General features: G+C 47.4%; 1 protein-coding gene and 1 pseudogene across 5 annotated transcripts in view; one reads left to right on the forward strand and one right to left on the reverse strand.

Annotated features, from left to right (window-relative positions):
* The first annotated feature begins 2028 nt into the window (after nucleotides 1–2028).
* The window catches only part of NEMF (nuclear export mediator factor), a 77725-nt gene continuing 57268 nt past the window's right edge, over nucleotides 2029–22485 (forward strand). For 3 of the 5 annotated variants that reach the window (XM_055289467.2, XM_055289469.2, XM_063644575.1), the window contains exons 1-6: nucleotides 2029–2410; nucleotides 3219–3287; nucleotides 3431–3533; nucleotides 8006–8131; nucleotides 17900–18048; nucleotides 20523–20590. In XM_055289467.2, coding sequence (XP_055145442.1) covers nucleotides 2352–2410; nucleotides 3219–3287; nucleotides 3431–3533; nucleotides 8006–8131; nucleotides 17900–18048; nucleotides 20523–20590 — 574 coding nt within the window. In that variant the 5' untranslated portion in view covers nucleotides 2029–2351. The remainder of the gene's footprint in view (nucleotides 2411–3218; nucleotides 3288–3430; nucleotides 3534–8005; nucleotides 8132–17899; nucleotides 18049–20522; nucleotides 20591–22485) is intronic. The other 2 variants (XM_063644576.1, XM_063644577.1) reach the window with 1 other exon arrangement.
* On the reverse strand, nucleotides 18919–19017 carry LOC129488933 (uncharacterized; annotated as a pseudogene).

The following is a 22485-nucleotide window of genomic DNA, read 5'->3' on the forward strand; positions in this document are numbered from 1 at the left end:
GAAGCCAATTAACACATCCATAACCTCACACTTCGTATGTGTGTATTTGAGATCCACTTTCTTAGCAAATTTCTGTTTTTTATTTTAATTTAACTTTTATTTTAAGTTTATGGGGTATATGTGCAGGTTTGTTATATAGGTAAATTTGTGTCATGGGGTTTGTTTTACAGATTATTTCATCACCCAGGTATTAAACCTAGTACCCATTAGTTATTTTTGCTGACCCTCTCCCTCCTCCCATTCTCCACCCTCTGATAAGCCCCAGTGTATGCTGTTCCCCTCCATGGGTCCATGTGTTCTCATCATTCAGCTCCCATTTATAAGTGAGAACATACGGTATTTGTTTTTCTGTTCCCGTGCAAATTTCAAGCATACAATACGTTACTATGAACTATAATCAGCATGCTGTACATTAAGTCTCCAGAACTTATTCCACTTATAACCGAAAGTTTGTGCATTTTGACCAGTGTCTTCCCATTTCCCCCACTTCCCAAGTCCTGGAAACCACATTTCTACTCTCTGTTTCTATGAGAAACTTCTAGATTCCACGTATAAGTGAGATCATGCAGTATTTGTCTTTTTGTGTCTGGCTTATTTCACTTAGCATAATGTCCTCCAGGTTCATCCATGTTGTTAAATCCATGCCAGTTGCATACAGCAAGATTTATTTCTTTTTTAAAAGCTGAATAATATTCCACTGTATGTATGTGTGTGTGTGTGTGTACATATATATTTGCACTCATCCGTTCATCCATTGATGAAAAGTAGATTATCCCTATATCTTGGCTATTGTGAATAATGCTGCAATGAACATGAACATATATCTTCAGGATAGCGATTTTGTTGCTAGATCACATGGTAATTCTATTCTTAATTTTGTGAGGAGCCTTTATACTGTTTTGCACAATAGCTCTAATTTACATTCCCATCAACAGCATACAAAAGTTCCCTTTTCTCCACATTCTCGCCAGTGCTTTCATATTTTGGGCCATTCTGTATGGTTTACTGTACCGTATGACAGTAATGCTGTGCAGTATGTGCTGTAGCCATTTTTGCATCTACTGATACCAGTTCTTCTGAAATAGCAGCGGCGCCCTTTCTGTTTAGAGTCGCCTTCTGGTGGTAGGAATTCTGGTTGCTACCATGTGTAGCCTGCAAGCCCCTAGCAGCTCTTTGCAGCGACGCCGAGCGCCGGGCGCGGTGGCGCGTGCCTGTAGTCCCAGCTACTCGGGAGGCTGAGGCTGGCGGATCCCTTGAGTTCAGGAGTTCTGGGCTGTAGTGCGCTATGCCGATCGGGTGTCCGCACTAAGTTTGGCATCAATATGGTGACCTCCCGGGAGCGGGGGACCACCAGGTTGCCTAAGGAGGGGTGAACCGGCCCAGGTCGGAAACGGAGCAGGTCAAAACCCCCGTGCTGATCAGTAGTGGGATTGCGCCTGTGAATAGCCACTGCACTCCAGCCTGGGCAACATAGTGAGACCCTGCCTCTTTTGAGTTCTCACCTTATAAAGTATCCTTTCTTCCCACGCATCTATCCTAAGACAAAAGAAATGCAGAATTTACATTCTTACAGGACTATTTTCCTCACTACACTGTGACTCCCCCCTCCCACCCCACCCCCATTGGGAATCTTCTTATTTTTATTTTTATCTTATTTCACCATTATCTAGCTAAACACTTGCACATTCATGTTGCCAAGTGTTCATGGAGCACCGATGGTACACAAGGTACTGCGGTGAGTCTCAGGTGTACCAAGACCGAGGTTCGATGAGAATCCTGTAATCAACTGCAGAATGCTCTTTCAGAGAGCAGGACCCATCCAAATAGGAACTCCGTTTTGAGAGTTCGCCTTGATCGTTGAGGATAATCTTAGAAGGACCGAAGCAGTTCCGTTTCGTTACATTTCAAAATCTTATGTCAAAGTAAGCGCGCAGAAAGGGGTCCTTGCTCGTCTACACTGAGCCCTACGGCCCCCCTGTGGGCAAATACTCCTAATAATCATCTCGAAAATTGTTTCGACCAGCAGGGGTCACTATGAAGGCTGGCTTGAGCCCGAAACGCAAAGGGGCAAGGTAACCAGACTGGTCCGTAAGGGTTCTAGGAAGGAATGAAGTTTCAAGAGAACAGTTTGGATCTTTATTCGAATTTGAGTTTTGGTACAATGAAGAGAGTCAACTGCAACTTGACAATCGAAATCTTCAGAAAAGCGACACAAATACGTTCGCCTCAAGGAATATTGGGTCTTCTGCGCGGCCGTAGAGCTCCGCCAACAGCGCCTGCGCGGAAGAGAAGCGGCGTCGAGTCCGGCCGGGCAGTAGAGGAAATTGCGGTAGTGACCCTCGGACCTCGCCATGAAGACCCGCTTTAGCACCATTGACCTCCGCGCCGTACTCGCGGAGCTGAATGCTAGGTACAGTCCCCTAAGTGACCAGGCTCGTGCGGGGAGTGCAGGAGGCAGAGGCCGGGGTCCCATGACGCAAACAGACCGGCTTGATGTGTTACCTTATTTCCTACTGCGTCTGTGGACCTGCCTAGGCCTGAGTGGGCAGGCGTGTGGTGTCTTTCCCGTGGCCCTTAGGATACCCCTGGGGGTCCTAGGCACCTCGTGCTCCATTCCCCGCGTCCTCCCAGCTCTCTGGCTTGCCCTGCTAGCGCGACGCTCTTGCGTTGTTGGCCTGGGTTGTCCGGGTCGGGCAGGAAACGTTTGGTAAAACACGAGACGCCGGTTTGCTCCAGAGGTTTCCCGACTGGAGGCTTGGTTTCTTGAACACCTCCCGCCCCTCACCCCAGAGAGAGAGAGAGCATCGCCGTTTTAGCTGGATTGAGCAGATTTGGACTGAGATCTGGATTCTAGTCTGGATTCTGTTATTCAGCCGTGTGAGCTTTGTCATGTTTTCGGGCCCTCTTTTATCTTTTTTTTCTCCCTTGTAATAAATTAATTGGATTATATTTTACTGTATTTCTCCCCAAAAATTGGGTCATTTGGAAGACGCAAGCTATAGTGTGTTGTTCCTAGAGCTGATAGACCACTTTTGTTTTTAAATCGTTACTCTTAAGTTTTGAACTGAATGCCCAAATGACTTTCAGACTCTGCTCCCCGGCTGACCCCATATCCTTAGAGACTGAGATCCGCTCTTTCGAAGCTTTTATTAAATTATGTGTAGTTTTATGTTTCAGGCAATAGTGTGATATGTTACATGTTTCCTTTATCTTTGCAGCTTGCTAGGAATGAGAGTAAACAATGTTTATGATGTGGATAATAAGACATATCTTATTCGTCTTCAAAAGTAAGAACATTTTATAGGCTTATTTTCTCTTTGGCAATTAAGTATGAGATTACTGATTTTTTTTTTAACCTGCATTTTAAGTCTGTTTAACAATTAGCTTTGGCATATACCCTAAAGAAAAATTTGACTTTTTTCTTCTACAGACCGGACTTCAAAGCTACACTTTTACTTGAATCTGGCATACGAATTCATACAACAGAATTTGAGTGGCCTAAGAATGTGATGCCGTCTAGTTTTGCCATGAAGGTAAACTTGTTACACTTGAAGCTAAATTTTAAGAGATTGCTCACTAACAGTTAAGTTTTTAATTGGGGTTTCCTTCACTCTTATGAATAAAGTGCAGATAAAATGAAGGTAAAGGGAGTGGTTGACAGATAATGGGTTGAATAAAGTGAATATTTATTAATTGACTTCACCCCCATTACCTTTCACATCCTATTCTGCTCCAGATCTTGTTTCCACAGTCACTATTAGGGTTCAAGCTTTTATCACACTCAGCCTTACAGTTCCTTAACTGTAGTTCACTTCTCCGCATCAAAACAATTCTAAATTAGACCAACGTTAATTTTTTGTTTGTTTTTGTTTGTTTGTTTGTTTTTGAGAAGGAGTCTTGCTCTGTCACCCAGGCTGGAGTGCGGTGACACAGTCTTGGCTCACTGCAACCTCTGCCTCCCAGGTTCAAGTGTCTCCTGCCTCAGCCTCCTGAGTAGCTGGGATTACAGGTGCGTGCCACCAGGCCCAGCTAATTTCTGTATTTTTAGTAGAGATGGGGTTTCACCATGTTGGCCAGTCGGATCTCAAACTCGTGACCTCAGGTGATCCACCAACCTCAGCCTCCTGAAGTGCCGGGATTACAGGCATGAGCCACCCTGCCTGGCCCAACATTAATTTTCTTAAAGTATAATTTTCATTAGTTATCTCACCTTTTATGGTTTCCTAATTTCTAAATCCATATTCTATAGCCTAACATTCTTGGCTTTCTGTGTTCTTCCTTCTCCCTGCCCCACCTTTTTTTCCTAGTCTTATCTTCCAGAGCTCACTTTTGTGAATTGTATTCCTCTATATCCAGTCAGTTTTTTTTTTTTTTTTTGGAATACTCGCTGACATTAATATGTTACTAAGTCTTTTTACTTTTCTGTTTTGTTTTTACTATTAAAACAGATTTTTACATGTGTGGGCATGCTACCCATTCTTTTATTGATGTAACATATAGATTGAAAATGCATGTGGTACCCAAGACTTTTTAGTCAGATGTACTTAACTTTGAATTAATGGCTTTGTCAGAAAGTAATTTTATAACCTGGAAAGGTTACTTAACCTCTTGGAACTTAGTTTATTTAAATGTAAAATGTGGATAGTACCTCCCTCATGAAATTATTGGATTAATTGAAATGACATATAAAACACCTAAAACAGACTGGGCGCGGTGGCTCATGCCTGTAATCCCAACACTTTGAGAGGCCAAGGCAGGTGGATCACTTGAGGTCAGAAGTTCAAGGCGAGCCCAGCCGAAGTGGTGAAACCCTGTCTCTACTAGCCAGGTGTGGTGGCACACGCCTGTAATTCCAGCTAATTGGGAGGATGGGGCAGGAGAACCACTTGAACCTGGGAGGTAGAGATCGCAGTGAGCCGAGGTCGCACTGTTTCACTCCGGCCTGGGCGACAGAGTGAGACTCCATCTCCAAAAAAAAAAAAAAAAGGCACCTGAAACAATACCTGACACATATTAGAACTCCATACGTGTTCATTTCCTTCTTGCTCTGCTCCTTACTTTGGAAATGTATCTGTTATGGCATTGAGTTATTTCATTAGAGGCTTTACAGAGAAGAGCCTTACCCCCCAGCAATTTAGAGTCTGTTTTGGATTACAAATTAGGTGTTTCAATATCACAAGGGCTTTCACAAAATTCTCAGATTATTAAAGTTTAATTTAATAGTAACCCAAAATCGTTCTTTTGGGGCCTGTCCTTAATAATAATGACAATAATAATGCTACCTGTTACGTAGCACTTTTTAAGGCAGATGAATAATATGTATTTCATTTAAGTTGTTTAGCAACTCAGTGGACTGCGAAGAACAAATACAATTTCAGTTTTATGGATGAGGTAACAGGCCAATGAGATAGGACACTGGGATTGTATAAACATCTCCAAATCAGACTACATTAATAGGAGGTCAGTCACTTTAAAAAATACTTACAATTCTATGGGTTAGGTGTACATGTCAATCTAAATGTATAGAAAGATTTCCTCAGTGGAGCAGACAATGTTAAGCACTTTATGAATCAAAGAGCTGTTACTGTTTTATGGTACAGGCAGAGTTGTGTCTATTATGTGATAAATCACAGTGGTTGTTCCAGTATTCACATTTGGGGATGACAGCTATAGCTTTGTGGCACACAGCAGAAGGTTGATTTCACCAGGCTGTTGATAGGGAAATGAAACAAGCTTTAAATATGTATTATGTGTCCATCTGTACTCTCCATGATAAATAATCCCCTTTATACTATTCCTTTGTGTGAACTTCTGTCCTTTCAATGATGCCTTTTATCTTTATTTTTCTTGAATAAAATTATTACTCAGGGACTCTGGAAGAACTGATTGTGATTTTCCTTTAGGGATTTAAAGATAGCTCTACATGTAGGTTACTGTTAAATCAGTATAGGTCATTCTTAAAACTACTGAGTTAAGGAGGAGCAGATTGTTTATTCTAGGCAGTTATTCTGCCTAAGTATATAAGTATATAAAAAGCGAATTTCAGTCAATTTGGACTATAAGGTCTGGAGAAGAACTCTTCTTAGTTATGAAAATGTTAGCATTAATTTTAATAATGAATTTATGTGTTTCTTGTTTTTTTTCAACCTTTGTCAAGGAGTGAATTTTTTGTGTTTTTTAAAGGTGGTTTTAGATTAACTTCTGTAAAATTTGTTTTGTATTTAAGTCTTTTTTTTTTTTTTTTTTTTGAGACGGAGTCTTCCTCTGTCGCCAGGCCGGAGTGCAGCAGTGCAGTCTTGGCTCACTGCAATCTCAGTCTCCTGGGTACAAGTGATTCTCCTGCCTCAGCCTTCCAAGTAGCTGGGATTACAGGCACACGCCACCATGCCTGGCTAATTTTTGTATTTTTAGTAGAGATGGGGTTTCACCATGTTGGCCAGGCTGGTCTTGAACTCCTGATGTCATGATCCACCCACCTCGGCCTCCCAAAGTGTTGGGATTACAGGCCTGAGCCACTGCTCCTGGCAAAGACTCTGTCTCTTAAAAAAAAAAAAAAAAAAAGAATTAGTAGGGGTAACTGGATATAAGGTGGTGGACTATTTACGGGATACCATAAGCCATAAGCTTATGGTCCATAGTTGATATATATTAGAAGTAGAAGATTAGTGGAAACAATTAATTAATTTTGAACATAAATGAAGCATACAAAAGGGAATTTGGTATACTTAGAGTGTCATCAAAGAGACTTAAAAAAAATAAAGGGACTGGGCGCGGTGGCTCACGCTTGTAATCCTAACACTTTGGGAGGCTGAGGTGGGCAGATTGCCTGAGCTCAGGAGTTTAAGACCAGCCTGGGAAACATGGTGAAACCCCATCTCTACTAAAATACAAAAAATTAGCCAGGAGTGGTAGTGGGCAGCTGTAGTCCCAGCTACTCGGGAGGCTGAGGCAGGAGGATTGCTTGAACCTGGGAGGCAGAAGTTGCAGTGAGCCAAGATTGTGCTACTGTACTTCAGCCTGGGTGACAAAGTGAGACTCCGTCTCCAAAGAAAAAAAAAATCATAAATAAATAAAGGTTGGCCGGGCGCAGTGGCTCACGCCTGTAATCCCAGCACTTTGGGAGGCTGAGGTGGGCAGATCACGAGGTCAGAACTTCGAGAACAGCCTGACCAACATGGTGAAACCCTGCCTCTACTAAAAATAGAAAAATTAGCCGGGCGTGGTGGCACACGCCTGTAATTTCAGCTACTCGGGAGGCTGAGGCAGAAGAATCACTTGAACCTGGGAGGCAGAGGTTGCAGTGAGCTGAGATTGTGCCACTGCATTCCAGCCTGGGCGATAGAGCGAGACTCTGTCTCAAAATAAAATAAAATAAGTAAATAAAGGTTGTGGCTTTGAGTGAGGTCATTAGGACAACTACAAGGGATTTAGCAGTGGTATAAAGCAACAAAGCAAATTTTGCTATAGGTCCATCATTCTCTACTTAAACATTGAAAATAAAGGCCTGGCTCAGTGGCTTACGCTTGTAATCCCAGCACTTTGGGAGGCCAAGGCAGGAGGATTGCTTGTGCCCAGGAGTTTGAGATTAGCCTGGGCAACATAGTGAGACCTTGTCTCTACAAATAATGAAAAAATTAGCTGGGGATAGTGGCATGTGCCTGTGGTCCCAATCTCCTCAGGAGGTTGATGCAGGAGGATCACCTGTGCCAGGGAAGTCGAGGCTGCAGCGAGCCATGATCACACCACTGGGCTCCAGTTTGGGTGACAGAGCGAGACCCTGTCTTAAAAAAATGCAAATAAAACACTGTTTCAGAGTTAGCAGTGTTTATAATAAAATGTTTTCCCTCTGATTATCATCTGCAATCTTTTACTTTATGACTATACTGTTATTTACAACGTTTTAAATATTCCTGATGATAATGAAAAGAAGCTTATTTATAAACCAATACCAAATGGTTAGAAATTCACTTTTACTAAATGAATGCCTTTTTCTTTCTCTTGCTAGTGCCGAAAACATTTGAAGAGTCGGAGATTAGTCAGTGCAAAACAGCTTGGTGTCGATAGAATTGTAGATTTTCAATTTGGAAGTGATGAAGCTGCTTATCATTTAATCATTGAGCTCTATGATAGGGTAAGTTAAATTTGTGGGATATGGTGAAGGAAAATTCATTATTAATCATTTTGTAATAGTGCTATATAACATGAGTGGGGGAACATTTATTTTCTGTGTCAAAGGCTAGGAAATGGGCGCCACACAAATAAAATAAAATTTTCCAGTAATAACCTTCATTTTATGTATAGGTCTGAGTTTAGGCAGACTTTAGCCATTTAGAATAGAATGTAGGAGATGAAGATCTGAGAAGTAAATTATTTGGTACTTGACATTTTTCAGGACTAATATCATGCAACCAGAAAATAGTCAAATACAGTCATGCACTGATGCACTGTATGTATAGTGATGTTTCAGTCAACAACAGACTGCATATAAACGTTGGTCCTGTAAGATTGTAATGGATCTAATAAATTCTTACTGCTTAGTGACATCTTGATCCTGACCCTGTGTAGGCCTAGGCTGGTGTGTGTGTTTGTGTGTTAGTTTTTAGCAAAAACATTAAAAGTAAAAACAAGCTTCCTTCCTTCCTTCCTTCCTTCCTTCCTTCCTTCCTTCCTTCCTTCCTTCCTTCCTTCCTTCCTTCCTTCCTTTCTTTCTTTCTTTCTCTCTTTCTTTCCCTCTCTGGCCCAGGCTACAGTCTACTCGGCTTGCTGCTGCCCGCGCGGCGGACTGCCTGGGACTGCCGGCGCCCGCCACCGCTCCCCTTTTCTCCTTTGGATGCAGGCACGCGTTCGCCATCTTGGCCACGCTGGTCGCCACCTCCTGACGCCAAGTGCTCTGCCCGCCTCAGCCTCCCGAGGTACTGGGACTACAGACGGAGTCTCGCTCACCCAGTGCTCGGTGTTGCCCGGGCTGGAGGGCGGTGGCGTGGTCTGGCCTCGCGGCAGCCTCTACCCCCCGGCCGCCTGCCTTGGCCTGCCAGGGTGCTGGGATTGCAGCCCCTGCCCGGCCGCCGCCCCATCTGGAAGGTGGGGAGCGCCTCTGCCCGGCCGCCCCGTCTGGGAGGTGAGGAGCACCTCTGCCCGGCCGCCCCGTCTGGGAGGTGAGGAGCGCCTCTGCCCGGCCGCCCCATCTGGGAGGTGAGGAGCGCCTCTGCCCGGCCACCCACCGTCTGGGAAGTGAGGAGCGCCTCTGCCCGGCCACCCACCGTCTGGGAAGTGAGGAGCGCCTCTGCCCGGCCACCCACCGTCTGGGAGGTGAGGAGCGCCTCTGCCCGGCCACCCACCGTCTGGGAGGTGAGGAGCGCCTCTGCCCGGCCACCCACCGTCTGGGAGGTGAGGAGCGCCTCTGCCCGGCCACCTACCGTCTGGGAAGTGAGGAGCGCCTCTGCCCGGCCACCCACGGTCTGGGAAGTGAGGAGCGCCTCTGCCCGGCCACCCACCGTCTGGGAAGTGAGGAGCGCCTCTGCCCGGCCGCCCCGTCTGGGAAGTGAGGAGCGCCTCTGCCCGGCCACCCACCGTCTGGGAAGTGAGGAGCACCTCTGCCCGGCCACCCATCGTCTGGGAAGTGAGGAGCGCCTCTGCCCGGCCGCCCCGCCCGGGAAGAAGTGAGGAGCGCCTCTGCCCGGCCGCCCCGCCCGGGAAGAAGTGAGGAGCGCCTCTGCCCGGCCGCCCCGCCCGGGAAGAAGTGAGGAGCGCCTCTGCCCGGCCGCCCCGTCCGGGAAGAAGTGAGGAGCGCCTCTGCCCGGCCGCCCCGTCCGGGAAGAAGTGAGGAGCGCCTCTGCCCGGCCGTCCCCATCCGGGAAGAAGTGAGGAGCGCCTCTGCCCGGCCACCCACCGTCTGGGAAGTGAGGAGCGCCTCTGCCCGGCCGCCCCGTCTGGGAAGTGAGGAGCGCCTCTACCCGGCCACCCCGTCTGGGAAGTGAGCAGTGCCTCTGCCCGGCCGCCCCGTCTGGGAAGTGAGGAGCGCCTCTGCCCGGCCACCCACCGTCTGGGAAGTGAGGAGCGCCTCTGCCCGGCCACCCACCGTCTGGGAAGTGAGGAGCGCCTCTGCCCGGCCACCCACCGTCTGGGAAGTGAGGAGCGCCTCTGCCCGGCCACCCACCGTCTGGGAAGTGAGGAGCCCCTCCGCCCGGCCACCCACCGTCTGGGAAGTGAGGAGCGCCTCCGCCCGGCCACCCACCGTCTGGGAAGTGAGGAGCGCCTCCGCCCGGCCACCCACCGTCTGGGAAGTGAGGAGCGCCTCCGCCCGGCCACCCACCGTCTGGGAAGTGAGGAGCCCCTCCGCCCGGCCACCCACCGTCTGGGAAGTGAGGAGCGCCTCCGCCCGGCCACCCACCGTCTGGGAAGTGAGGAGCGCCTCCGCCCGGCCACCCACCGTCTGGGAAGTGAGGAGCGCCTCCGCCCGGCCACCCACCGTCTGGGAAGTGGGGAGCGCCTCCGCCCGGCCACCCACCGTCTGGGAAGTGGGGAGCGCCTCCGCCCGGCCGCCCCGTCCGGGAAGAAGTGAGGAGCGCCTCTGCCCGGCCGCCCCGCCCGGGAAGAAGTGAGGAGCGCCTCTGCCCGGCCGCCCCGCCCGGGAAGAAGTGAGGAGCGCCTCTGCCCGGCCGCCCCCGTCCGGGAAGAAGTGAGGAGCGCCTCTGCCCGGCCGCCCCGTCCGGGAAGAAGTGAGGAGCGCCTCTGCCCGGCCGCCCCGTCTGGGAAGTGAGGAGCGCCTCTACCCGGCCGCCCCGTCTGGGAAGTGAGCAGTGCCTCTGCCCGGCCGCCCCGTCTGGGAAGTGAGGAGCGCCTCTGCCCGGCCACCCACCGTCTGGGAAGTGAGGAGCGCCTCTGCCCGGCCACCCACCGTCTGGGAAGTGAGGAGCGCCTCTGCCCGGCCACCCACCGTCTGGGAAGTGAGGAGCGCCTCTGCCCGGCCACCCACCGTCTGGGAAGTGAGGAGCGCCTCTGCCCGGCCACCCACCGTCTGGGAAGTGAGGAGCCCCTCTGCCCGGCCACCCACCGTCTGGGAAGTGAGGAGCGCCTCTGCCCGGCCACCCACCGTCTGGGAAGTGAGGAGCCCCTCTGCCCGGCCACCCACCGTCTGGGAAGTGAGGAGCGCCTCTGCCCGGCCACCCACCGTCTGGGAAGTGAGGAGCACCTCTGCCCGGCCACCCATCGTCTGGGAAGTGAGGAGTGCCTCCGCCCGGCCGCCCCGTCCGGGAAGAAGTGAGGAGCGCCTCCGCCCGGCTGCCCCGCCCGGGAAGAAGTGAGGAGCGCCTCTGCCCGGCCGCCCCGCCCGGGAAGAAGTGAGGAGCGCCTCTGCCCGGCCGCCCCGTCCGGGAAGAAGTGAGGAGCGCCTCTGCCCGGCTGCCCCGTCCGGGAAGAAGTGAGGAGCGCCTCTGCCCGGGCGCCCCGTCCGGGAAGAAGTGAGGAGCGCCTCTGCCCGGCCGCCCCGTCCGGGAAGAAGTGAGGAGCGCCTCTGCCCGGCCGCCCCGTCCGGGAAGAAGTGAGGAGCGCCTCTGCCTGGTCACCCATCGTCTGGGAAGTGAGGAGCGCCTCTGCCCGGCCACCCACCGTCTGGGAAGTGAGGAGCGCCTCTGCCCGGCCGCCCCGTCTGGGAAGTGAGGAGCGCCTCTGCCCGGCCGCCCCGTCTGGGAAGTGAGGAGCGCCTCTGCCCGGCCGCCCCGTCCGGGAAGAAGTGAGGAGCGCCTCTGCCCGGCCGCCCCGTCCGGGAAGAAGTGAGGAGCGCCTCTGCCCGGCCGCCCCGTCCGGGAAGAAGTGAGGAGCGCCTCTGCCCGGCCGCCCCGTCTGGGAAGTGAGGAGCGCCTCTGCCCGGCCGCCCCGTCCGGGAAGAAGTGAGGAGCGCCTCTGCCCGGCTGCCCCGTCTGGGAAGTGAGGAGCGCCTCTGCCCGGCCGCCCCGTCCGGGAAGAAATGAGGAGCGCCTCTGCCCGGGCGCCCCATCCGGGAAGAAGTGAGGAGCGCCTCTGCACAGCCACCCATCGTCTGGGAAGTGAGGAGCGCCTCTGCCCGTCCACCCACCGTCTGGGAAGTGAGGAGCGCCTCTGCCCGGCCGCCCCGTCCGGGAAGAAGTGAGGAGCGCCTCTGCCCGGCCGCCCCGTCTGGGAGGTGAGGAGCGCCTCTGCCCGGCCACCCATCGTCTGGGAGGTGAGGAGCGCCTCTGCCAGGCCACCCATCGTCTGGGAGGTGAGGAGCGCCTCTGCCCGGCCGCCCATCATCTGGAAAGTGAGGAGCGCCTCTGCCCGGCTGCCCCATCTGGGAAGTGAGGAGTGCCTCTGCCCGGCCACCCATCATCTGGAAAGTGAGGAGCGCCTCTGCCCGGCTGCCCCATCTGGGAAGTGAGGAGCGCCTCTGCCCGGACACCCATCGTCTGGGAGATGAGGAGCGCCTCTGCCCGGCCACCCATCATCTGGGAAGTGAGGAGCGCCTCTGCCCGGCCACCCATCGTCTGGGAAGTGAGGAGAGCCTGTGCCCGGCCACCCATCGTCTGGGAAGTGAGGAGCGCCTCTGCCCGGCCACCTATCGTCTGGGAAGAAGTGAGGAGCGTCTCTGCCTGGCCGCCCCGTCTGGGAAGTGAGGAGCCCCTCTGCCCGGCCGCCCCGTGTCTGGGTAGAAGTGAGGAGCTCCTCTGCCTGGCCGCTCCGTCTGGGAGGTCTACCACGGAGGCCAGAAGCAATGTGGGGCCTGGACGTGGTGGCTCACGCCTGTGGTCCCGGCACTCTGGGGGGCGAGGCGGGTTGATCACTTCGGGCTAGGAGTTCGAGACCAGTCTGGCCAACTTGGCGAAACATGAAGAATACAACAGACAAACCAACCAACCAACTCAATGACAACAAAACAGGTCTACCCTGGAGTCATACTCTAATTTTTTCTATTTTCCTCCCTTTTTGATCCTTTATCCCACTTTCTTTTTCTTCCTCTTCCTTCTCCCTCTTCTTTGTCAAATAGAGGATTGAGTTATTATCACTGATCCATATAAAGTCCCTCTCTCATTTATTTTAACTCCCACCCCCATTTCTATTCCCCGACTTCCCATGTGCAACCTTCCTAATATGTTTGATACGCATCTTTTTGTTTGTATGTATTTTTAGAAAATGTTTATTGTTTTTGTATGCAAAAAAAATTAATAAAAAAAAAAAGTAAAAACAAAACAATTTGAAATGGAAAAAAGCTTAGAGAATAAGGATCTAAAGAAAGAAAATATTGTACAGCTGTACGATATGTGTTTTAAGCTAAGTGTTATTGCAAGAGTCAAAAAGTTAAAAAGTTTAAAGTTTATAAAGTAAAAAAGTTCCAGTAAGCTAAGGTTAATTTATTATTGAAGAAAGAAAAACATCTTAAAAATAAACTTGGCTGAGCGCAGTGACTCAGGCCAGGTGCGGTGGCTCACACCTGTAATCCTAGCATTTTGGGAGGCTGAGGAGGGTGGATCACCTGAGGTCAGGAGTTCAAGACTAGCCTGGCCAACATGGCAAAACCCTGTTTCTACTAAAAAATACAAAAATTAGCTGGGCGTGGTGGCGGGCACCTGTAATCCCAGCTACTCAGGAGGCTGAGGCAGGAGAATCACTTGAACCTGGGAGACGGAGGTTCCAGTGAGCTAAGATTGTGCCACTGTGCTCCAGCCTGGGCAACAGAGCAAGACTTTGTCTCAAAAATAAATAAATAAATTAACTAACTAACTAACTTAATCTGGGCCGGGTGTGGTGGCTCACACCTGTAATCTCAGCACTTTGGGAGGCCGAGGCAAGTGGATCACCTGAGGTCAGGAGTGTGAGACCAGCCTGCCCAATGTGGCAAAACCCCATCTCTACTAAAAATACAAAAATGAGCCTGGTGTGGTGGTGCGTGCCTGTGGTCCCAACTACTCAGGAGGCTGAGGCAGGAGAATCACTTGAACCTGGGAGGCAGTGGTTGCAGTGAGCCGAGATCATGCCATTGTACTCCAGCCCAGGTGACAAAGTGAGATTCAGTCTCAAAAAAAAAAAAAAAAAAAATATATATATATATATATATATATATATATATATATACACACACACATAAATTTAATCTGGTCTGAAGTAAGCATAATTTTTTAAAAAATTAAAAAATAAAAAATTTAGTGTAGCCCAAGTGTGCAGTATTTATCAAGTCTACAGTAGTATACAGTAATGTCCCAGGCCTTCACATTTACTCATCATCACTCACCCAGAGCAGTTTTCAGTCCTGCATGCTCCATTCATGGTAAGCGCCCTATACAGGTGTTCCATTTTTAATCTTTTATACCAGGGATCTTCAACCCCTGTGCTGCAGACTGGAACTGGTCTGTGGAACCAGGCCACATGGCAGGAGGTGAGCAGTAGGCGAGTGAGCATTACTCGCCTGAGCCCTGCCTCCTGTCAGATCAGTGGTGGCATTAGATTCTTATAGGAGCGTGAACCTTATTGTGAACTGTGCATGCAAGGGATCTAGGTTGAGTGCTTCTTGTGAGAATCTAATGCCTGCTGATCTGAGGTGGAACAGTTTCATCTGGAAACCATACCCCTGCACGCTGCATCCATGGAAAAATTGTCTTCCATGAAACTGGTCCCTGGTGCCAAAGGTTGGGGATTGCGGTTTTTGGTTTTGGTTTTTTTTTTTTTTTTGAGACACAGTCTCACTCTGTTGCCCAGGCTGCAGTGCAAGGGCATGATCTCAGCTCACTGCAACCTCCGCCTCCTGGGTTCAAGCGATTCTAGTGCCTCAGCCTCCCGAGTAGCTGGGATTACTGGCATGTACTACCATGCCCAGCTAATTTTTGTATTTTTAGTAGAGATGGGGTTTCACGATGTTGGCCAGACTGTTCTGAAACTCCTGACCTCGGATGATCTGCTCGCCTCGGCCTCCCAAAGTGCTGGGATCACAGGCATGAGCCACTGCGCCCGGCCTGGAACTGCTGTTGTAATACCATATTTTTACTGTACTTTTTCTATATTTAGATATGCTTAGATACACAAATACTTTGCATTGTGTTACAGTTGACTACGGTATTCAGTAACATGCTATACAGATTCCTAGCCTAGGAGCAATAGGTTATATCATATCTTTGGTGGATGTAGTAGGCTACACCATCTAGGTTTGTGTAAGTATACTCTATTATGTTCACACGACATCGAAGTTGCCTAAATGCATTTCTCAGAATGTATCCCATTGTTAAGCAATGCATGACATGGGGTCTGCCTTCTTTAATGCAGTATTTTTTATTTTTTTGAGATAGAGTCTTGCTTTGTTGGTCAGGCCGGAATGCAGTGGTATGATCAGGGCTTACTGCAAACTCAGCCTCCTGGGCTCAAGTGACCCTCTCGCCTTAGCCTTTCCTGTAGCTGGTACCACAGATGTGCACCACCACGCCTGGCCAATTTTTTGATTTTTTGTAGAGACGGACTCTCACTTTGTTGCCCAGGCTGATCTTGGACCCCTGGCTCAAGCGATCTTCCCATCTCAACCTTCTAAAGTGTTGGGATTATGAGGGTGAGCCACCACGCCTGGCTCTTTTATTCAATATATAATGTCTGTGAGATTCATTGATGTTGAGAATTCCCTTAGCTCCACATCCTTAGCAACATTTGATATGATCTCTTAGAGCTCTTTAATCTGATTATGAGCCCTTTGCTGATTATGTGTTGTAAATGTCCTTTTCTACTCTAACTTGAGTTTTTACTCTTTTTTTCTATTTTTTTAATTTTGTTTTGAGAATAAGTCTCGCTCTGTTGCCAGGCTGGAGTGCAGTGGTGTGATGTTGGCTCACTGCAACCTCCACCTCCTGGGTTCAAGCGATTCTCCTGCCTTAGCCTCCCGAGTAGCTGGGATTACAGGCGCCTGCCACCATGCCCAGCTAGTTTTTGTACTCTTAGTAAGACAGGGATTCACCATGTTGGCTAGTCTGGTCTTGAGCTCCTGATCTCAGATAATCTGCCCGCCTTGGCCTCCCAAAGTGCTGGGATTACAGGCGTGAGCCACTGCACCCAGCCTGGTACTAGTTTTTCAACACTTAGTAATTTCAGGTTATCTATCTCTCTAACCAAGGTAAATGGTGGCTACATTTACTGAAGCCACTTATGTTGCAACCTGTCATTTCAGATGAATTTGGGATTACTCCCACCATATTCTGTGACTATCTTGTAAGCAGTTGTAAGGCATTTTTGACTATTTTCATGGATGCTTCTTTGTATTTTAATTACACCTGTAGAGTAACTCTTATCTTCACTGTCAGTAATAAATTTGGAAGGTGGTATTCTTTCGTTAGCTTTATTTTCATCATGTTCCCCCTTCTTTTTTATTGAAAAGGTTATCTAGCAATATTAAATTTTAAAAAGTCTTTAATTCTAAATCTATAAGAAGTAATTTCATTTTAGCCTACATATGCCTTCCATTTTCTAGGATACAACTTTTTTGTGTCTTTGGTATGTTTTACCTAACATTATTTATATTTTCCTTTTTTTTTTAACATTGTTTCCATTAGGTAACCTCTTTCTACTATTTTGTTGTGTTGATCTATCATAATTTAATTTCTCTAACTTTTACATTTAGGCTGTTTGGGTTTTTTTTTTCTATTGTAAATAAATTTCAGTGAACATCTTGAACATCTTTTTTTTTTTTTTTTTTCTGAGACGGAGTTTCACTCTTATTGTCCAGGCTGGGAGGCAGTGGCGTGATCTCGGCTCACAGCAACCTCCGCCTCCCGGGTTCAAGCCATTCTCCTGCCTCAGCCTCCTGAGTAGCTGGGATTACAGGCATGCGCCACCATGCCCAGCTATTTTTAGTAGAGACGGGGTTTCTACATGTTGGTCAGGCTGGTCTTGAACTCCAGACCTCAGGTGATCCGCCCGCCTCAGCCTTCCAAAGTGCTGGGATTACAGGTGTGAGCCACTGCGCCCAGCCATTTAGTGAACATCTTTAAGCATGTTGCCTTTGGTTTTACTGGAGTGTTGGAGTGACTTCATTGGGCTACATTACCAAATGTGGAAATACGTGGGCAAATGGTATAACTAACTGTATTGCTCTTGCCATGTAACTATTAATATTAAAAGACAAATTGCAGGTGAAAGTGTAATATGTTCCTTGCCTGGCTGGCTTCTGAAATTGACCACATTTTCTATCTCAATTTTTTTTTTTTTTTTTTTTTTTTTTAAGATGGAGTTTTGCTCTTGTTGCCCAGGCTGGAGTGCAATGGCACAGTCTCAGCTCACTGCAACCTCCGCCTCCCAGGTTCAAGCGATTCTCCTGCCTCAGTCTCCCAAGTAGCTGGGATTACAGGCATGTGCCACCATGCCTGGCTAATTTTGTATTTTTAGTAGAGACAGGGTTTCTCCATGTTGGTCAAGCTGGTTTTGAACTCCCGACTTCAGGTGATCCTCCTGCCTCGGCCTCCCAAAGTGCTGGGATTACAGGCGTGAGCCACTGCGCCTGGCTTCTTTCTCAATTTTTAAGTAGTTTCAAAAGTGATTTGCTTTGTTTTTTTCTGTTTTGTTTTGTTATTTCCTTTTTTTTTTCTTTGAAACGGAGTTTGCTCTTGTTGCCCAGGCTGGAATGCAGTGGTGCAGTCTCGACTCACTGCAACCTCCACCTCCCAGATTCAAGTGATTCTCCTGCCTCAGCCTCCCAAGTAGCTGGGATTATAGGCACCCGCCACCATACCTGGCTAACTTTTGAATTTTTAGTAGAGATGGAATTTCACCATGTTGGCCAGGCTGGTCTCAAAGGCCTGACCTTAAGTGATCTGCCTGCCGCGGCCTTCCACAGTGCTGGGGTTACAGGTGTGAGCCACTGTGCCTGGCCTCAAAAATGATTTGAAAGAGCCCTAAATTGTATTTTATTCTATTGCAGGGGAACATTGTTCTTACAGATTATGAGTACGTAATTTTAAATATTCTAAGGTTTCGAACTGATGAGGCAGATGATGTTAAATTTGCTGTTCGTGAACGCTATCCACTTGATCATGCTAGAGCTGCTGAACCTTTGCTTACTTTGGAAAGGTAAGGTGTTTTGTTTTTAAACCCATTTCATATTGTATTAAAATGTACTGGGCAACATAATGAGACCCTGTCTCTTAAAAGGTAAAATGGGTCATATGTCAGAACATGAAAGAACTGTGAGAAAAAATATTTTGTTTTACTTAGTTAACATAACTCAATTTAGACTGTTTGAACTACATAAATGTGCATGTAAGCAATTAAGCCTTATTTGGGAGAGGCAAATGTATGTCTTTAGGTGTTTTTTTTTTTTGAGATGGAGTCTCGCTCTGTTGCGCAGGCTGGAGTGCAGTGGTGCAATCTCAGCTCACTGCAACCTCTGCATGCCAGGTTCAAGCGATTCTCCTGCCTCAGCCTCCCAAGTAGCCGGGACTACAGGCGTGCGCCACCACGCCCAGCTAATTTTTGTATTTTTAGTAGAGATGGGATTTCACCATGTTAGCCATGCTGATCTTGATCTTCTGACCTCAGGTAATCTGCCTGCCTCGGCCTCCCAAGGTGCTGGGATTACAGGCATGAGCCACTGTGCTCGGTTGTCTTTAGTTTTTTTAGAGGTGGTATGTCACTCCCCCTTCCCTGAGGCTGGAGTGCAGTTGGTGTGATCATAGCTCACTGCAGTCGTGAACTCCTGGGTTCAAGCAGTCCTCCTGCCTGAGCCTCCCAAGTAGATGGAACTACAGGAGCACACCACAATGTCTGGCTCATTTTTAAGCTAAGTCTTGCTTTGTTGCCCAGGCTGGTCTCAAACTTGTGGCTTTAGCAATGCTCCCACTTCAGCCTTCTAAAGTGTTGGAGTTACAGGTATGAGCGACCGGGCCCAGCCCATGTTTTTCTTTTTCATTTTAATTTTTTTAAATTTTAAATTTAAAATTAAAAAATATGGAACACTTAACAAATTTCATGTCACCCTTGTGCAGGGGTTGTGCTAATCTCTGTATCATTGTAATTTTAGTATATATGCTGCTGAAGCAAGCCCAATGTGTTTTTTAGCTAAGTTTTGGGTTACTTCAAATGGTTATGATTTCTTGGTAAATTGAGGAGACTTATTAGCTACTCTGTGAGAAGACAGATGGATATCTTGTGCAGTGGGCAAAGGGAGAGAAATTCTGGTTTACATAAGAAAACGGGAAGTAAGGTGAGGTAAAGATGATTGTAGCTGTATTAATCACTTATTTTGTATTTCAACTGTATTCTAGCTAGCTGGAAGGCCCTGCTGACTCATATTCTACAGCAGTGGTTCCTAAAGTTTAACATACATCATTTCTTTGTTCCTTCTCCACTCCCACTGCTTCACTTAACTAGCCTACATTAAATAAATAAATGAAGTTGATCAGGCACGGTGGCTCACGCCTGTAATTCCAGCACTTTGGGAGGCCGAGGAGGATGGATCACCTGAAGTCAGGAGTTCAGACCAGCCTGACCAACATGGTGAAACCCCAACTCTACTAAATTAAAAAAAAAAAAAAAAATTACCAGGCGTGGTGGTGCACGCCTGTAATTTCAGCTATTTGGGAGGCTGAGGCAGGAGAATCGCTTGAACCCAGGAGGCGGAGGTTGCAGTGAGCCGAGATTGTGCCATTGTACTCCAGCCTTGGCAACAGAGCAAAACTCTATCTCAAAAATAAAAAAAATTAACATGCATCAGCATTACCTGGAGGGCTTGTTAAAACATAGATTGCCACCCCCACCCTCTGCTAATTCAGTAGATCTAGTCTAGGGCCCAGGAATTTGCATTTCTAACTAGTTCTCAGGTAATGCTGATGCTGGTGTGGGGACCACATTGATGTACAGTGTTCTTAAAAATCGTTAGATGCTGGCTGGGCACGGTGGCTCACGCCTGTAATCCCACCACTTTGGGAGGCCAAGGCGGGCGGATCACAAGGTCAGGAGATGGAGACCATCCTGGCTAACACGGTGAAACCCCGTCTCTACTAAAAATACAAAAAATTAGCCAGGTGTGATGGCGTGGGCATGTAGTCCTAGCTACTTAGGAGGTTGAGGCAGGAGAATGGCGTGAACCAGGGAGGCGGAGCTTGCAGTGAGCCGAGATCGCACCACTGTACTCCAGCCTGGGCAACAGAGCAAGACACCATCTCAAAAAAAAAAAAAAGTTGTTAGATGCTTAATTAGGTAAAGCCATTTTGGATATTAAGATATGGCATGAAAATTTACAAACATTTAACTTTTATAGAAAAATGTCATTTTTATGTCATTTATATGTGGGCACATTGCTGACAATATGCCTTGGTCAAAAAAATACTGGTTTCTCTTAGACAGCTGCTTTCAAGAACCTGTTAATCTTGGATAAATTACTTTTATGATCCATTTTCTCACAATAGAAGAATGAATTCCTGTTATGTTTCAGATTATTATAAAGATCAGTGAACTGATACAGATGAAAGTAGTATGAATATGAAGATTGCTGTAAGGTTTATTTAATATATGATAGTAAGAGGCATGTCAATTTTGTTTCACAGGTTGACTGAAATAGTAGCCAGCACAGCTAAGGGTGAACTACTGAAGAGGGTGCTTAACCCATTACTTCGTGAGTATTCCTGCGAGTAGCAGTGAAATGTTTGCAAGACAGTGTGGTTTTCAGGAATATATTGAAATCTTTTAGGTTTTATTAGAAAATTTGAACAAGTGATCCTTGGAGTAAGTAGGAGTTTACTGTCAAAGGAAGAGAAGTTAAACCACATGAAGTTTGAGCTTTATCTGTTATATTTTATTTAAAAGCAATGCAGATTGTGTTATCTAGTACTTCAGTGCTAACGGTAGTATTCTAAGAAATCAGATTTTTTCATTATGAGTCTTTGATTTAATAACCACTTAGCTTAGTTTTTTTTTTTTTTTTTTTTTTAATTTCGTGGGTCTCAGGGCATCCCAGCATCTGACAGGTCCTTTTGATCCCAGTAAGCATTTTTGATCCCAATACACTTTTATACTTGAGAAGATCATCACTTAGCTCTATATTAAGGAATCTAGAGAAGACCTGGGGGAGGCAGGTACCATTGATTACTGAGCACTAGAGAGTTACTCTTCCTCTCTTATGAAATTGGAATGCATTCAAAAGTTATCTTTAGAACTTTCCAACTGTTAGTATAGCATTTGTAAAATTTGTATGTTTAAGCCAGTGTCTCCCTGGCAAATGCAAATTTCTTTTCTTTTTTAATTTATTTTTTTGTTTGTTTTAGAGGTAGGGTCTCATTATGTTGCCCAGGCTGGTCTCAAACTCCTGAGCTCAAGCAGTCCACCCACCTTGGCCACCCAAACTGCTGGGATTACAGACGTGAGCCACCACACTTGGCCTTCCCCTGGCAAATTTCTGTAATGTTTGAAATCAGGTAGTACAGGTTGAACATTCCTAATGTGAAAATCTTAAGCCTAAAATTATTACTATTTTTGAGACAGAGTCTCTCTCTGTCACCAGGCTGGAGTGCAGTGGTGCAATCTCGGCTCACTGCAACCTCTGCCTCCCGGGTTGAAGCGATTCTCCTGCCTCAGCCTCCCGAGTAGCTGGGACTACAGGTGCATGCCACCACACTCAGCTAAATTTTTTTGTATTTTTAGTAGAGATGGGGTTTCACCATGTTGGCCAGGATGGTCTTGATCTCTTGACCTCATGATCCACCTGCCTTGGCCTCCCAAAGTGCTGGGATTACAGGTGTGAGCCACCATGCTTGGCCTGAAGTCTGAAACTTTTTGAGCACAGACATGATGCCACAGGTGGAAAATTCCACACCAACCTTATGTGACAGCTATACAGAATTATTTAAAATATTGTATAAAATCACCTCCAGGCTATATTGTGTAAAGTTATAAATGAATTTTGTGTTTAGACTTGGGTTGCATCCCCAAGATATCTCATTATGTATATGCAGATATTCCAAAATGTGAAAAAATCTGAAATCTGAAACACTTCTATCCCAACACATCACATAAGGGATACTTAACTTATATGTCCTCTAACGGTTCACTTTTTTTTTCAAAAGAGCTTTGGCATTTGGCATTTCAAAAGATCTTTTGCATTTCCCAAGGGTCTCGCTCTGTTGCTCAGGCTGAAGTGTGGTGCCACGAACACTGCTCACTGCAGCTTCAACCTCCCAGGTTCAGGCCATCCTCCTGCCTCAGCCCCACAAGTAGCTGGGACCACAGGGATGAACTCCTGGCTAATTTTTCTATTTTTTGGTAGAGACAGAGTTTTACCATGTTGTCCAGGTTGGTCTCGAACTCCTGAACTCAAGCAGTCTGGCCGCCTCAGCCTCCCAAAGTGCTGGGATTACAGGCGTGAGCAACTGCGCTTGGCCAGCATTTCCTTATAAAATTTAGAGTTGACTTGTTACTTTCTACGAAAAAAGCCTCGTAGGATTTTGATAAGGATTACATTATTACTATTATTTGAGACAATCTCATTCTGTTGCCCAGGCTGGAGTGCAGTGG

Source organism: Symphalangus syndactylus, chromosome 8, assembly GCF_028878055.3.
Source record: "Symphalangus syndactylus isolate Jambi chromosome 8, NHGRI_mSymSyn1-v2.1_pri, whole genome shotgun sequence".
In the NCBI taxonomy this organism is placed as follows: Eukaryota; Metazoa; Chordata; class Mammalia; order Primates; family Hylobatidae; genus Symphalangus; species Symphalangus syndactylus.